The sequence below is a fragment of the Atractosteus spatula genome, chromosome 7 (assembly GCF_055471065.1).
Source record: "Atractosteus spatula isolate fAtrSpa1 chromosome 7, fAtrSpa1.hap1, whole genome shotgun sequence".
NCBI lineage: Eukaryota > Metazoa > Chordata > Actinopteri > Semionotiformes > Lepisosteidae > Atractosteus > Atractosteus spatula.
Window position 1 is genome coordinate 39,425,403 of NC_142712.1, and position 16,301 is coordinate 39,441,703.

Sequence of the window (16,301 nt, forward strand, 5' to 3'; positions counted from 1 at the left end):
TCGCATCATCCTGGTGCTGCACACTGGTGGGGGTGGAGGGGATCCCCATTACCTGTAAAGCGCTTTGAGTGGAGTGTCCAGAAAAGCGCTATATAAGTGTAAGCGATTATTATTATTATTATTATTATTATAACAAGACAGCAGAGGTTAAGAGATTTCAAAAACAAGAAAAAATATTTTCAGCTCTGCTCATTAACATCTGTGTCCAATCGTCAGTGTATCTACTTCCAGAAAATAGCTCGATTTTTCTCAACACGTGGGCGACGCTGATCAAAGAACCGACACGGGACTGGTTCTGCAAAAAACGAAAACGAAAAGGGGAGAAAAAAGGCAAATGACACACGGGCCAGTGGGAGGGGTGTGGCCGAGTTGCCACACAAGAAATATTTCCTGAATCCGAGCCGTGACTCATTTGTGCTCTGCTGGAATTAGATATCAATGCAGATAAGGGGAAAAGAAGAGATAGTAACCCGCCAGGGGCTGTTAGCGTGCTGGCCAATTTGAGTGAAAGACACATCGTGTCCATTTTCATACAGCAAGGGGAAAATAAGCAAAGCTGGAGGAAACACGAGCCCCAAAAACAGTTCATACGGTTTGCAAAAAAAAGTTTTATTAACAATTGAGATTATTTTCCCAATTTCACACACAGTCAACTAATGCAAACAATACAAGCCAGTTTTGTCTTCCTAGGGGCTTCCTCTGCGCGGCTCCGGGGTTTCCGGGCTCAGTCGTCCAGGACTGTGGGCTCGGTCGCAGGGCGGGGGGGATCCCACACCAGCGACGGGCTGGCCCGATAGAAACACCCTGTCTGACCCAGGCTCCGAGGTGGAATCACTAAGCTACTCACGACAAAATAAAGAGAAACCCAGAGATGTAAACAACAACTGTGAAATACTAGGATAAAGGAAAAAAATTGAAAACCTTTAACAAGCATTCCAAAAAAAGCAGATGGATTTCATTCCGGCAAAAAGCATAAACTCAGTTTCAAACCCTCTTAAAACTTCAAGACTACTCGACTCAACATTTAAAAGCCGATGACAAAGAAGGTCAGAGCGCAGTGTATTAGTGCTCACAGCGTGTTTTCAGACTGAGCTCACGGTAACGACCCCACAGAGCAGTCCGACACCAGCACGCAGGTCTGGGCTTGTCGCTTGATCATATTATTTTGATATTATTGGAGGAAAAAAGAAACATTTTGCCCATGGAGGGGATCTGAGGATTTGAGTGCTTTTTCAAAGGTCATATATTAGCGATCCTTCACAGGATCACAAAGGAGACTTGAGCTGTTCCAGTTCAACAGCTAGAACAAAAGAAACAAACTCCAAACAGAGCAGAGAAGTTCAGACTTCAGGGAAATCTGACAAAACTGCATCCATCAACACCTTCTCAAGGCAGGAAAAGCCACAATATTTTTTAAAACTTAGGCAATCCCCAAAAAACACGCATCACACTGTTCCCTAATATTTCAACCTGTGAAACAGCATAAAACAAAGCTATTAAGTTTCTTAAATGGTCATCTTACTATTTATAATACATGCTTTTTGTATATTTTCTTGATTACTTTTATCTTCTTTTAAACACAGCCCAAATAAAAATACCCTACTTCTCCACCCCAAACTGTAATTCATTAAGGAATACAAAATGTAATTAAAATGATTCGGAAGTTCTAGTTCTACATGTGCAATGTACTGTAATTGTTCTTTAGGGTGTTTAATTGGCATAAAATGTATGAGCTTGGAGTGTTCAGAACAGGAGTCACCAACCCTGCCCTGGGGAATTCCTGTCCAGCAGGTTTTCAGAACCATTTCTAAAGATCTGGAATAATTTAAGTCTGATCAGTGAGTTTTTCAATTAAACAGAGATAATCTGGGACAATAATCTGTAGGCTCTTCCATCCTCAGGGAGCTCGGTTCCTTTAATTGCACAAATTACCTGACTCTCCAGGTCCAGGGCTAGAGACCCCTGTTTTAAAAGCTGGGTTAGCAGACCCAGCTTTGCAAATAACTGTATTGGTTGTTGCATAAAAAACGTTGAGAGCATAGAGTTACTAAGAAAATCGTCTTCTACAGTGTTGGGGAACGTTACTTTTAAAAGGTAATGCGTTACCGGCACAAATTACTTGTCTACTTGTCTTTACTGTTTAAAATTAACAGCATGTTGGGGGAAAAATAATTTGGAAACACAGTAATTGGTAAGTAATCCATTACCTCTAAAATCATTCCCCTCGCCCCAAATCTTATTTACGCATGTAATTCCCCCTTACATAACTATTTGTTTTCTGTATATCACTGTATTGCATTACCTTTTAATAGTAACTGTACCCCACTCAGCCTATTTGAACAATGACTTCTCAGTCCTGTAGTCATACAAAAAAAGCTCTTATTTCCAAAACGGCAGTAAAAATCCTATATTACACACGGTTACTACAGTGCAGAGTAGGGTAGGTCTGATGGAATGCTGCTGAATGATGGCTTATCCTATACTGTATCTGGCAGACAAGAGAGCACTTGTGTACTTTGGCTGTAGAGTAGGTATGTGAATAAACGGCTTTTCCTTGCTGACCTATAAAATAGCTGTCATGTCTCATCGAAGAGAACTGATGACCTAAATAGAATAGCTGACCTGCCAGCAATCGATGAGGGACAAGGATGGGGATAGGATATTAAAGAGCTACTGTTCACTGCACCAGAAAACCTGAAATAGCAATACTGACAGACCCATTTTCTTATTAGTGTTACAAACCCAAACTGTTTGCTTTGTTGAGCTCATTAGTTAATACCTTAATTTAAAATGTATCAGAAGTCTAGAAAGGGTAGCTTCAGAAAGCCCATGGTCCAGGAGTGCTGATGCTCCCAAGCAAATTCACTCTCCAGACACAGCCCTTCTATCCTGGAATACCCCTCTCTCTCAACACACAGGAGAGACATGATCCTGAGGACACAAGTTCAAAACTTCATAGACATGTACTGTAGATAAGACCGAGGAAAGGGGGCACTTCTTTACCCTAAGGGTAGTGGGAGTATGGAACAGCCAACCCAGCCATGTTGTTAAAGCCCATACCCTGGAATCTTTCAGGAAATGGCTGGATGCGATCTTTGGATCAATATTTGCCAAATACCAAACAGGCTGGATAGGTCAAAGGGCCTTCTCTTTTCTATCATTTATTATACTCTTATGAGAAAGGCTTGATTCTTGAGCCCTTGAAGAAACTTCTCTCCGAAACACCAGAACTCCTTCACATGAATAATCTCAATCTGGCTTCAACCATTCTTGACTTCCTGAATTAGTAAAAACTACACTCCACACACAGCAGCAAGCAAGTGGAACAGGCTATAATGGTGAAATGGGAAACAGAGAGCTCAGCACTAACATTCAGTGTTTTACTATTTAGTGCTCAAAATGGAGGCAGAACAGAATGAAACTAAAAGCCTGGCTCTTGTATGAACCACAGTCAGCCAAAAAAAAAAACAAAGCCCAAACCAGGCATTCCTGGCTTTTACACCTAAGTCAGGGAGTTCACAAGCCAGGATTACAATGTCCAGCTCCCCCAGCAAGAAAAATTAAAAGCAATAAAAATAAAAGAATAAAACTGGAATGAAAGGGCTAGTTGGTCAATTGTAGGCCTGCAGAGCACATGGTATTTAAATTGTGGTGTTACGATTTTAAGAAGACCTTTTCTGTTTCTATACTGTTATGTTACAGGAAGATGTGCTCTGTGGAGTTTTACACCTGCCCCTCACACACACACAGAACCCGCACACTGTTGTGCAGTTCGGCCTGACGTCTCTAGTGCTGCGTGAATGCGGTGGAATTTGTTACCGCAAAATACAAAAGCAATCGCAGGTGCTTTAAAAAAGGTAAGAATGTTAAAAAGAAAATGTTAAAAGGACACAAAGGAAATAGAAGCTACCCAATTTATATTCCTCAAGTAAAGAAAACTCCCCGAGAGCACTGATGGTTCTCGGCCTGAGGAGGTGCCCGAGTCACAGTCGGTGCTCCAGCTCCCTTTAAAAGCTCCAGTGATGTTACCTCACCGTGTGGTCAATCAAGGTGAGCGCACAGCCCTCAAACACAAACGACGCACTGCCCATCAAGAAACCACTCACTCCCAGACGCTTTCTCAAGACCAGCACCTTGACAGCACTCCAGGAGGAGAATCAGGGCTGCTCTCTAGAACGGCCAGTACGTTTTCTTTGCACAGAGAGCAGGTTGAGCCCTGCAGCCCAGACGGAGCTCGCTCAAACCCAGGCTATTTCATGAGCACTCATCTGACTGGGATTGCTCGGGTAGGGGCTGGCGATGTGGCTGGGTGTGTTTGAGCAGGGAAGCACTGTTCCCTCAAAAGCAACAGGCAGCGTCCAGGCCTTGAAGGGGCGTTAGTTTAAGACACACAGCTCCTCTGGCAGGCAGAATCTCTCCTGTAAGGCACCGAGGAGACTGCAGTGCATCCAGAACACAGATTACAGACAATCCGGGAGTCTTTCAAAGGGAAGCACTGTCATTCCTGAATCTCTGGCACATCCCAAATAATAGCTATAACAACGTCAACACTGGCAACACTAATAGGGTAAGAGATAAGAACAATAATTCTTATTGTTAATGATCATTCCTTGTGTGTGTTTCACACTTCTCGTTTCAGGAATCTCAAAGTGCTTTACATAGAGGAAGGGACCCATGATCGTGCGTGGGCCGGCTGCTGTCCTCCGGCCGCAGTGTGAGGTACCGGGTTCGGGGATGAACTCTGCCGGGTTCACTCTACAGACAGGACCGCCATCTCCAGAGGCACTCTGCGGAAAAAGAAGCTGGAACCTCGGAACAGCTGGCCCTGCAGAAGGGGGAACACAATGTTTGGGAAGGTCTGGGAATATTATACATCAACTGCAGCTTTGTTTAAAGGGAGTAAGGTTTGTATTGGGGGTGGCACAGTGGCGCAGTGGTTAGCATTGCTAACCCTGCATTGGGGTCCTGGGTTCAGTTCCTGGGGTGCTATCTGTGTGGAGTTTGTATGTTCTCCCCATGTTTGTGTGGGTTTCCTTCAGGTGCTCTGGTTTCCTCCCTCAGTCCAAAGACATACTGGTAGGTTAATTAGCTTAAGAAAAAATTGGTCCTGGTTTGAGTGTGTTTGCACTGTGATGAACAGGTGTGCAAATCAGGATGTATCCTGCCTTGAGCCTTTGAACTGGATGAAGCAGTTAGAAAATGGATAGGTGAATGGAAGGTGTGTATTACTTGCATTGCCATAATCTAAACCGCAGATGTTCACTCCTGGTCCTGGAGGGCGGTGGCATCACTTAATTGATCTGCATTTTTAGTGGTTTCAGGTCTTTACTCATTGCTTATTATAACAATACTACAAATCCTGATGGACTATGGCGCTCCAGGAGTGAATATCACCAATCTAACCTCTTACAAGTTGCATTTCTAAACTTTTTAACATTCTTTTGTTTTTAGCATTCGATTCATTTTTTCTCTTTTTTTCTTTTGGCTAATTTTCTAATTACCTTTCTCTATTTGTTTAGCCTGGTAGAAACAGGTTATTAGATTTGCTTATTTGGCATTTTAAGAAAAGAAACAAATATAATAACACTAACAACGATAAGCTTCTGAAAAGAATTCTGAAAGTGGAACTCAAGGAGAATATAGGGTGGATGGTGGGGGAAGACAATTAGTGTGACACACTGGTCAGAAGCCCCACTGGCAGAGCACTGCACATAGAAGCCTGTGTTATTCATTTTCTTTCTTATTATTATTGAAACAGAAGCCACAGCTTAGGTTCATGTGTTTATGTGATCTGGATATTTATCAAGGATGCAACGACTCAGTGGGATTCCAGCACTGCGAGGAAGCCAGCTCCTTCTTCACAGATGAGTCACGGCTAGCTCTTTGTGTATTTTAAGTGCTGTCAGACCACTGTATGACTTTGCCAGGCGCTAACATGACTCCGTGAAATTATTTTTCATTAAGCCCTACCTCAGGTTAAACTTTGTATTAACTCAATCAATAAATGCAACAGTGATACACGTAAAATAACAACATTCTAATCTTTTGAGAAAGTTGTCTACTATACATTTCTATATTTCCTAAGACAACATATACAACGGCTTTTATCTGTCAGATTTAAAGCATGGGGAGTGAGAAAGAGAGAAAAGGCTTCTATACTGGTTTAAAATCTGGCGATTTTCCACAGAAGCTGCCCCAGCCTGCCCCCCTCACCTGCACACTCAGATGTCTCCAGCAGTGGGCCCAGGATTTGAAGATGGGGGAGTTGGGTGGGAGTCCAGCGGCCAGCCTGCAGGAGACACAGATGCACAACTGCAGTCCCAGAAACACATTCATACGCAGCTGCTAAAAAATGATTTTAAAACATCTCTGAAACCATTAAGGGACCAAAAGCAAACTTTGCAAATTTGGTTGAAAACAAGAAAGATTTATTTCGGGACTCTGGTGTTTGATTAAGATTTTTTTTTTTCTTCCTTACAATAGTATTAAAAAAACTAAACCCACAGAGGTTAGGCGAGGAGTGAAGGAGGCAATAACCAGCCGGGGTCGGTTTGCGATGGCGACAGCTCATGACAAGGCCGACACACAGGGACAGGAAGTGTGCTGCAATTCTACCTGTGGGAGGTGACTGACTACAGACTGTAGCTTCTGCCTCACTTCAGGACAAGGATCAATTACAGTAATAGAGCCCTTGAGCCTGTCTGGTATTTACAGGTAAGCAAGACAGTGACGTAAACTGTAGTTCCACTGGGATTCCTGGAATGGAAATTTCCACTGGCTCTACTAGGGCTCCTGGTGAAAGTGGGACTGGATCTTCCATTCCCTCTCGATTCCTCTTTCACAGTGGCCTGCTCTGCGCACAGTGATGAGCGATGAGTGCTGAACAAGAGAGGGGGCTCACTCACCCGCAGTTATTGACCGCCATCAGGTCCGCCACCAGCAGGAAGGGGTATGTGAGTACGCTGACAGCAATCTGGGAGGGAAGAGGAACGCAGGCTTAGTTAAATAGATCCAAAGGAAGGGGAAGGCAAGGGCGCCGGAGCCGAGCAGCTGGATGAATCCACCTTTGCCGGCCATTTCTTCAGGGGCCAAAAGCTGAGAAACACAGCGGCTTGCTTTTCTCTTTTAACATCAATACATTCAATTACTGTAGAAAGCCTTTTCACACTATAGGATCGCACTGGGGATGTCTGTAAGCACACACTGAGGTGAACTAAAGAGTGTTTGTCTGGACCAGCAGACAGCTCAGACACTGCAATGCAGCCCCACTGAAGAAACGCAGATCTGTGCAAACCACGCAGGAAATCAGGTCATTCTCTCTGTTCTGAAAACTTCCCAGCTAAGCCAAGCACTCTTTTTTTACTTGATGGGAAGTATTAAGAATGGATCCTACGTAACATAATGCAAAGCGAGAAGTTTTTTTTTTAAGTCAGAGATGTTCCTAACCCGGAATGCATTTATTATCAGAGGAAAGCCCCTTCAGGGCTGCCACTGCATAATGTGCCAGAGCACAAAGATTTGCCAGAGAAAACACTGAATTCAGTTGCAGCAGCGTCTGTACAGGGCTGGACTGGCAGAATCCAGCTGCCTCCTGGATTCAGGGCGGTCTGCAGACAGGGCTTTCACGTCTCTCCTTTGCCACTTCATCTGATCCAACACCGCAGTCCGGGACCATTGTGTGCCAGCAGGCTCCGGAAAGGGCAGGGTGCAGTTTTTCATTCGTCTGGGCAGCGATCCCTGGGAGGCCAGCATTGCTCACATTCCACCTTCCGCTGCCTCTCGCAGCGAGGCCTGCATTCCACACAGGGAAAGCGGGAGGACGCTGAGCGGATTAATTCCGCCGGATTGGCGCAGACCCTCTTAATCAAATTAAAAGGGCATTAGACCCGCGAGGAAGTGCGGCCTCCCGAGTCAACAGAAGGCGCCCGGAGACACGGCCACGAGACTCTCGGCAGGGGCTTCCTTGCGGGATTTTCCTGGCGGAGGGCACAGAGGGCCCACATCAGCACCCATCCATTCCCACTTATCTGCCGTCGCTTTAAGAAAGTGCGCACGGTTGTGAAGTTACTGACCAGGGGATATAGTCCAGCCATTTCTCAAACTGTCCCAGGGAACTGGCTTCAACAACATGGCTGGGCAATTTGTTCCAGGCACCCACCACCATTTGAGTAAAGACACCCTCACACCTGAAGAAGGCTCCACGTTGCTTTTTCTTTCTTCTTTTTCTCAGCATGGAATAAACCTATTACTTGTTCCTTTGCAGCCTATGCATGCTGACACAGCTACCCACCTGAACTAAGACATATTTCCTGCTCTTAGTGCATATAACTGCACATGTCCAACCGTACTGACCTTTCACTGCATTGACCTTTCAGGACTTTGAGTACTTGTATCAATTCTTTTCGATATCTCAGTCAAGGCCTTTCACTTATATGTGTTAGCATTTGATGTATTTAATATATATCGTCACAATTAAAGTTATAGTTAAAGAAGAGTAAGGAAAATAAATCAATTCTGTTACATAGGGTATCTGGTGCAGCGGTGAACATCTTTTTTAGACAAAGACAGATTTTTCCACCAGCATCTGGCAACTGCACAGAAAAATGAATTTTGCTTGGTAGTGTGTATCCTCTTCTACGGAAACCCCCGCTTGATATACGATGCAGTAATTCACCTGAAATCCCCGCAGGGAAAGGATGCCTGTGACACTGCACTTACCCCCATCACAAACTTGGTGTAGCTCCTGACTGCTGGGGCCTGGCTGAACTGAAATAAGGGAAAGAAAAACACTGCATGAGAGAAAAGGAATTACAATAGTCTGCACACACAGTACCTTCGAGTCAACACCTTGCTTTTACCAAGACCAACAAAAATGATCTAAAAGGAATCTGCAGTATGAAAACTGGGGTGAAAATCTGTTTTTGTGACGTAAAAACATTACAAACTGCAACGCTAAGTACAGATTAATTTTGGATTCCACACATTATGTGAAATGAAAACACAATGCCACCGAGAGTCTGAGAACAGAAGTAGCAAGTCCCTCTTACAGAGCAGAGCTGAAATAGGGCATCTGGCGACCCCTAGTGGACGAAGGTGCGAACTTACATTGTCATCCACAGCGTAAGTGTTGATGAAGTGAGCCAGCAGGTTACAGCACCACAAGAAAATGACCTCCCCAAGAACATGGGGGACCAGCCCGCTGCAAACACAAAGACGAAAGACACGTACATCATACACTGATTCACACAGACTTTAAGAACACAAACTCCATAAAACATGGCGAAGAGATATGCAGCTCCAGAGCACAAAGGCTCCAAGCGAGCAGGCACACTTTCTGGTATTGATATTAAGTTGAGTTACAGCAATTGATTTTGACTAATCAAAATAAGTTAAGAAAATACAATAAAATATTGAAGATAACTGCTGCAATGTACAACTGTGCTGAATACGTATGAAAAATCAATGAAGTTTTGAGCACAGAATAATTGTTGTTTCTTTGCAGGTAAGAAGGCCCCGGGATGATTTATCACAGCTAATAGATTGATCAGCTATTGGATGAAACTGGACTTACACAAAGAATCCCGACACGCCCTCCTCTTGAAAGATCTTCATAATGGAGCCGAACAGCCCGCTGAGAGCAAGGAAGCCAGGCACAAAAGAGCGAAAAGCATTCATTTAAAAAACCTCCTTCAGAGAAAAAGCAAACATCTTTTAAAACAGAGTGATCTGCGGGACTCACCTGTACTTCACCTCTCTTCCCACAAACTGAGCCATGCACCGCACTGAAATGACTGACAAAGCAAAGCCTTCATTAAAACCCAGGACAGCAATGTGTGGTGCTGTCAGAAACCCGAGATGACTAATGTCTCTTACTGCACCCTGCACTTTACTGAGAAACACCACAAGTCTCATGGATTTAAAGGCTGTTACCTGTTACCTGTGCTATGCCTGATTCTTCAGCCTGGTTTGCCACAGGAGCAGCTTGTGAGGACAGACTAATCCAATTTTAAAAGGATGTCCTATACGTTCTCACATTAAAAGTCGAGAGACTTTCTGTAAGTAAGAATTCCATTGTATCAGTACATGTACCGGTTACATTTGGCAATAAAGTTCAAGTTCAAGTGAAACAGTGCAACTCAGGAGAAACCTACAAACAAAATTCCAATTGCAAGAAGAGATGCTTGGCAGTTTATTCCTTCACTGCTCCCCCTCCAAGTTCTGTGCATTCGAGTGGCCTATTTGCTGATCAGGGCTACTTTTAGCAGGGCTGCTAAAAAGTATCATGCCTCTAGCAAAAGTGATATGAAGATTTAAACACTAATTTATGGGCACCTAAACAAGTCACTGTGACTTGGGACACATTTTATTTGTAATTGCATGCATTTCAGGACACCTCTGTATGTATTTTATTGCTTGAACAATACAAATGAAAGGGTCAATTCACTCGATAATGGCATAAGGTGATTTGAGAAACTAATAATTATCAGATCATATCGTATACTTTAAAAGCTTTTTCCCTCCTTTTAGAAGATGTGACCTCCTGTAAGGTGTTTAAAGACAGGAATATTTGGAAACCTGAATTAATGAGTATTAACCTTCTCTCAAGAGCCTCCACTGGCACACAAGGGTGGAAGTACTCATACGGTTAGTAGAGAAAAAGAGAGAGTCTTTGTATTCCCCAAGAGGCAATGTTTAAAAAAAATGGGGGAGACAACTTCTCTCCAAACAGACCAAAACAAGACCACAAAATCCTTCTTACCATGGAATGGATGGGTAGCAATCCGCGACAGACACTGGACCACCATCTCGTGTGAGGTCTGGAAGCACAAGAGAAGAAGACCTGAAACACAGTCTTGTGCTCAAGCCCACTTTGTCTTGCACAACATCGCCCTACCCTGGCAAGCAAGGGAACTGCTTCCTTTAAGCACCAAGCACTGAACCAAGGCAACCTGCTCACAACTCAGCACAGCAAACCAAGTCTGCTCACTGACGCACAAGAGTGAAGTGACAAACTGCCAGAAATTCAGAGAGAGCAATCTTAGAGGCCTTAATTCTTAGGTCTGTGCTAGGAAAAAGAATCAAAGATGTCGCCATAAATGATAGATAAAAGGGCATTTTACAGATAGGTCACTAGCGTATTGCTGCACACTAAAATGCATTACTGTACACTATAAAAATTTAGAACAGGGGTGTGGCTGAGGTTTTCTTCAAGGGTTTAAAAATAGTGCATAGTTTAAGGAGGCCTGATTACTGATTCGCCTGATAGGGGTATCTGGGGCATTGCAGGATGTCACAACACCCCCATTGCTGAAGACTGGCCTCTCATGCAGTTTGCTACAGTTGATACAGTTTTAGTTGGATTTAGTTTTGGATGGGATATTCTCTTTAAAGAAATTTGCACATGGCAGGTTAGTCCTGGCAGAACAATTTTGAGAAGATGAAAACTGGAAACTCCCCCCACCCCAGCAAGATTCTCTTAATTTTTGATGTAAGCACAGGAAGCAACATTTACCGAGACGATCGCCCATTGCAACTCGTATTACTGATTCGCCCTACTGAGGTATCTGGAGCGCTGCAGGCTGTCACGTGACCCCAATTGCTGAAGACTGCTCACCTTTTTGACCACTTTCCTGAGGGACGTCTTGATGTCGTCTTTGTTGGACACATGTTCCATGTCTTCTATGGGGATCGCCTGCACCGGAGAAGGAAATAAAATGAAACAAAACAACGACAGCTGTCATCAGAACTTTTCTTACTTTTCTCCCGGGCATGGCAGCTCTTTAGGAACTTGTTTGGATAAGAGAGTAATTGGTTTTCCACAACAACGCTGTAGTGCACCTGTAGGTCACCTCAACACAGCAACAATCGGCTCTGTGACAAAAGGTAGTAAGTGTGACCATCCTGGAAATCTAATAAAATCACCTGACGATCTAATAAAATGCAGCAAGAAAAAAAGAGCTACTCATCCATCCTGTTTTACACTGCTGTGGATATCTGTGAATTTAGCTTAATTGATTATTGAAGTGATCTTCAGCACCTGGTTCAGTGAAACAATTAAGGATTAATTCAGTAATTAATGTATTGAGAGGACCAAAGTCTTGTATTGACATGGACAGGATGAACCTGGGTTATCAGGTTACTTACCCATGCTGTAACTACTGTATCGTATTATTAATGTATATTGCTGCCCCCTGCCGCCATCCCAAGAACAAACAGCAAAGCAAACCTCCTGGCTCACCTGTTTGACTTTACTGCGGACCACGGTGGATATAGCGCTGGACACAATTCTGGGAGACAGGCCACGGAAAAGCCCCCTCTTTCCATCCACCTGGACAATGTGCCTGGCTATGACATTAACACGGAAACTCAAAATACATGCTAGATCACTGCAAAGTGACGTCTTGCATTCAGTTGCTTGTCATTCTCAAATCATGGTACATATGTAAGCAGAACTGAGTGCAGCTTGGAAGGACACATGGCTGACAGGTGTATCAGGCTGCCTGCTGACAGGCCTGACAACAGAGGTTCTCCTCCAGCTTGTGTAGCGCACAGGAGCCTACTCTATAGTACATCAACACACAGACACCCGCTTCTCCTCTCTGAACTCCTGCAATGACTGCCCCCTCTCCATGCCCTTTTCACTCTGGTCGTGCAAGCACACAGGAAACCTGTCGCACCTGTGGGATCAGATTCCCATCTCTCAGGAAAGAAAGGGGGAAGGCAGACCTACCATAAGAGAAGAAGCCTGGAAGATACAGGACCTTCCTCCCAAACAGATTGGTTCCTAGTTTGGGAGGCTGGGGCTCATGCCCCACCTGAAGAGGAGGCAATGAGAAAGATCGCAATTAAGATGAAGCAGCAACATTTTTATTATGTTTTAAAACACAAAATCGAAGTAAAACAACAAAATCAACAAAGAAAAAATCATGCACACTGTCATCTGTTCTAAGATAAGAAAAGGTATCTAACCACATTTCTGCACTGCTAAAACCACAATCTAGCCACATTTCTTTTCAGAAGAAATATAACTACGAAAATAACACAGGATCATAACACACAAAAATTATGAATTGGAAAAAATACAACAAATTGCAGATAGTGCAGACTATTACTTTCAATGACAAAAATAAAGAACACACCAGTACTGTAATTACACAATAACCCATCATAGTATCTTTAAATTACAGTTTATGTTACCTGTGATAATGGTATCAATGCATGCACATAACACCTGGCTATGTATTTAGGGGCTTATAAAAAAGGTTCCAGATGGTATATGTCAACTACACTGAGATTAATAAAATAGCCCGTCATAACAACTTGTCTAATCAAAGAGCCACTGTTTTAATTATTATTAGAAGCCCTGCACTGGGACAGTTGTACTTTGAAGAAGACACACTACAGTTCTTCACAGGCTTAAAACTAACCATAACCATCTGTTGTTTAGCACAGGATTAACCAACCTGGATCTTACAGACAGGCAGCCTTAAATAACTGAAGGACAGAGAAAACTGGTTAGCAGCTCCTTATTAGCAAAATAATTAATTCAACTGAATTATTCAATCTAGCTGGAAAAGAAACAACCATATCATTTGGCTCTCCAGGACCGAGGTAAAACACCCAAATTATACTGTAGAGCAGGACTATCCTAACTTGTTCTTGAGAAGCTGCAGTCAGAAAGGATTTATAGGGTCACTCTAACTTCACTGATTTCTAAACACTTAGAAAACGCAGGGGATTTGATGAATTAAGTCGTTTACAGGTTATGTGAAATGGAAACACCAACGTCCTGTAGCTCTCAAGGACTACAGGTGGTCATTCTGGACTGCGGAAACTGCAAACTCACATGATCCGGGTCTTTACTGTTTGATGACTTCAGGGTGATCTGTAAGTCATGCTGGACTGTAGCTCTCCAGGACCAAGGTTGGCAGCCCCTGCTATAATCTTAATTATGAGTCTTAATTCAGCTTCATACCACCAGGGCGGGGGAGAGTTGCTGTTGCCCAGATATTTTGTGGATTGAAAAGTGACCCTTACAATGAGCTTTTATGAATGTTTCTACCAGCTATGGACCTCAGGCCCCATTAAATCACTAGAGCCATTGCATGACTGTCAGATAGGAACTGAGAACATGACACAGGGGTGAACACATCCACCTCATTTTATTCTTCCACCTCTGCTCTTGTTGACCTTTGGCTAATCATCATATTCATTAGACCATCATATCATATATCATAATCATGTATTAATTACTTTCTAAAGTTCGTCAGCCTTTGATGATTTACAGACCCAGAACACTTGCTGGATTGTGGAGCTCCATGAAGATCAGGGAAACTGAAAGGAAATCTCTTCTCTTTATCGCCCGTTCAATTTATGACCGAGAACGCTGACAAATAACATCTGTATATAATCTCTGCAAGACGAGAAACAGCAATCTAGCGTAGGCGGGCGGGCGTGACACATTCTTGGGTTATTATAAAATAAACAGTATCCAGAAGGGCTGTGGGTTATGATTCAGTGTACACATTTGGGTAGATCTCCAACCGAAGCGCAGCAGTTTTTAAATAAGCGACAAAACAGAACTACGACACGAATGTAATCGACTCCCTGTTGTACTTGGGTGTCAGCGTGAACTGCGTGTACAGTACGTTAGAAACAAGCTGACGGCGTGACATTTCAAAACGCCGAAGACAGAAATTAAAACGCTCTTTATGAACACCAGGCAGTTAACTACAATTCCGTGACAGCCACAGACGGAGCACAGTGCTCGATCCTGCATTTCTACAACTTCTTGTGAGATCAGCAGACCCGGTTTTCGGTGCTGTGCACTGGAAAGCGCTAATGGCACAATTCGTTTTCACGTTTCGTACACTACGTGAGCGCTGCGACCCCCCTCCCGGTGGCTAAGAGCTCATCCACACCAGCTCGGTTGCGCGTTACCTCTCGCTCCGACTGCGGCACAATGTAGGGTCCCTTCCGCCTTTTGACCATGGTATCCCAATACTCCCTAAACTGACACCCCCATTTCTCTGACATCCGACATCCTGATTTACGAGATTCAATTGCACACCATGACACCACAAAAAAAACACAATACACATCAGAAACGTATCCCGCCGTACCTGAATGAGGAGCTTGACATATAGTAGCGGGTGAGTGATCGCCGTCACCCCGGCCCCCAGCAACACGATCGCCGTGTCTATCTCGGCTGGGGTGCCGCCGATGCCTGCAGCGCTCCCTCCCCGGTCGGGCCGGGGGTCCCTCCGCACTCCCCCGGCGCCGGTCAAGTTCTCAGGGGTCACCATCTCCAGTGGACGCCGAGACGAATCGCCACGGCCGGGCTGTCTTGGGGAAAGGGGTGGGGAGAAAAACAAACCCCTGTCACGTGATCGCCAGATGAGGCGAGAGGAGGGGACTCGACGGCCGATCACGTGATCGCTGCTCTTCAGCCTTACTATAGGCGGGTCTGCAACCTGCACCACGCATGTGCCAGAAATAACCGCTAGATGGCGCTATGTTACAGCACATAGTTTTGCTGCCACAGACGGTGAGTGCTTTCGTCAAAATACCTAAAATTGTAGAGAAACCTAAGAACCCTCCCGTTACAGTGGAGTAGGAGAGGTCCGCATTGGAATGGTATTTTCTTAAATATTGCAGGCTGTTCTGAGACGGCGACGGAAACTCAACAAACACAAACATGCTAAGAAATAATTATTTCAACTTTGTTTAGCTTCCGGTTTTGGAAGTGGCATTTAATTCAATTCGTGCTACAAACGTTTTAATTTTTGCCCAAGTGACAGATTTGAGCTTAACCGCAGCAAAAACGTTTAATGTTTGCCCTTCTTCTTTAAGTGTATGATTAATTCTTAATTACAACCCAAACAGATTTTTAGTAAGCATGCAAGTAGTTATATAATTTAGTTATTAGTTTAACAACTATTCTAAAGTATTTATTTTACTGAAACTGCTTCAAAGCTTCTCACTGCATCTCAGTAATGTTGGGAAGCGAAAGTCTTACAGAACCTTAAAATAAACAGAATGAGGACCGCATACTGTAGGTGTGCTCAAAGGTTAAAGAAAGCCGTGACAGCACTTAGAAAAGGAGGCTAAAGACTAAAGAAAGTTATCTTAACTAGATTTGTGAATACTAATCAATATTTATGCAGAGTTACTGCAATAGATATGCCTAAGTAGTTCAAGTAGGTAGCTGCGTCAGCATGCGTAGGCCGCAGAGGAACACGTAAAAGGTTTATTCCATGCTGAAAGGAGAAAAAATGAAACAACTTTTCGGCTGTGGAGCC

The 16,301-nt window shown here is 43.8% G+C and overlaps 1 protein-coding gene across 4 annotated transcripts; it reads right to left on the reverse strand.

Moving 5' to 3' along the window:
* Positions 1-589: 589 nt before the first annotated feature.
* LOC148830947 (mitochondrial carrier homolog 1-like) lies at positions 590-15,369 on the reverse strand. 4 transcript variants are annotated; one of them, XR_016091324.1, is made up of 13 exons: positions 15,123-15,369; positions 12,731-12,815; positions 12,239-12,345; positions 11,615-11,692; positions 10,760-10,817; positions 9,740-9,791; positions 9,572-9,631; positions 9,106-9,199; positions 8,719-8,766; positions 6,906-6,973; positions 6,214-6,289; positions 4,659-4,825; positions 590-839 (listed from the first exon to the last, which is right to left on the reverse strand). XR_016091324.1 is itself a non-coding variant. In XM_088921116.1 (13 exons), the coding sequence occupies exons 1-12, from the start codon at positions 15,303-15,305 to the stop codon at positions 4,751-4,753; spliced, it is 984 nt and encodes a 327-aa protein (XP_088777242.1). In that variant the 5' UTR covers positions 15,306-15,369; the 3' UTR covers positions 590-839; positions 4,724-4,750. The 4 variants fall into 4 exon arrangements, 2 of the variants coding, with proteins under 2 accessions (XP_088777242.1, XP_088777241.1); XR_016091325.1 differs by having other exon boundaries at positions 2,780-4,825; XM_088921116.1 differs by having other exon boundaries at positions 4,724-4,825.
* Between the last annotated feature and the right edge of the window lie 932 nt (positions 15,370-16,301).

Bases quoted from the DNA above. Each gene is read 5' to 3' on its own strand.
- LOC148830947 (XM_088921116.1), bottom strand. From the start codon at position 15,305: ATGGTGACCCCTGAGAACTTGACCGGCGCCGGGGGAGTGCGGAGGGAC. The intron at 12,346-12,730 runs GTAGGTCTGCCT...TTAATGTCATAG, and splicing joins TCCAGGCTTCTTCTCTTATG to CCAGGCACATTGTCCAGGTG. The intron at 4,826-6,213 runs GTGAGGGGGGCA...CCCCTTCTGCAG, and splicing joins GGAGACATCTGAGTGTGCAG to GGCCAGCTGTTCCGAGGTTC.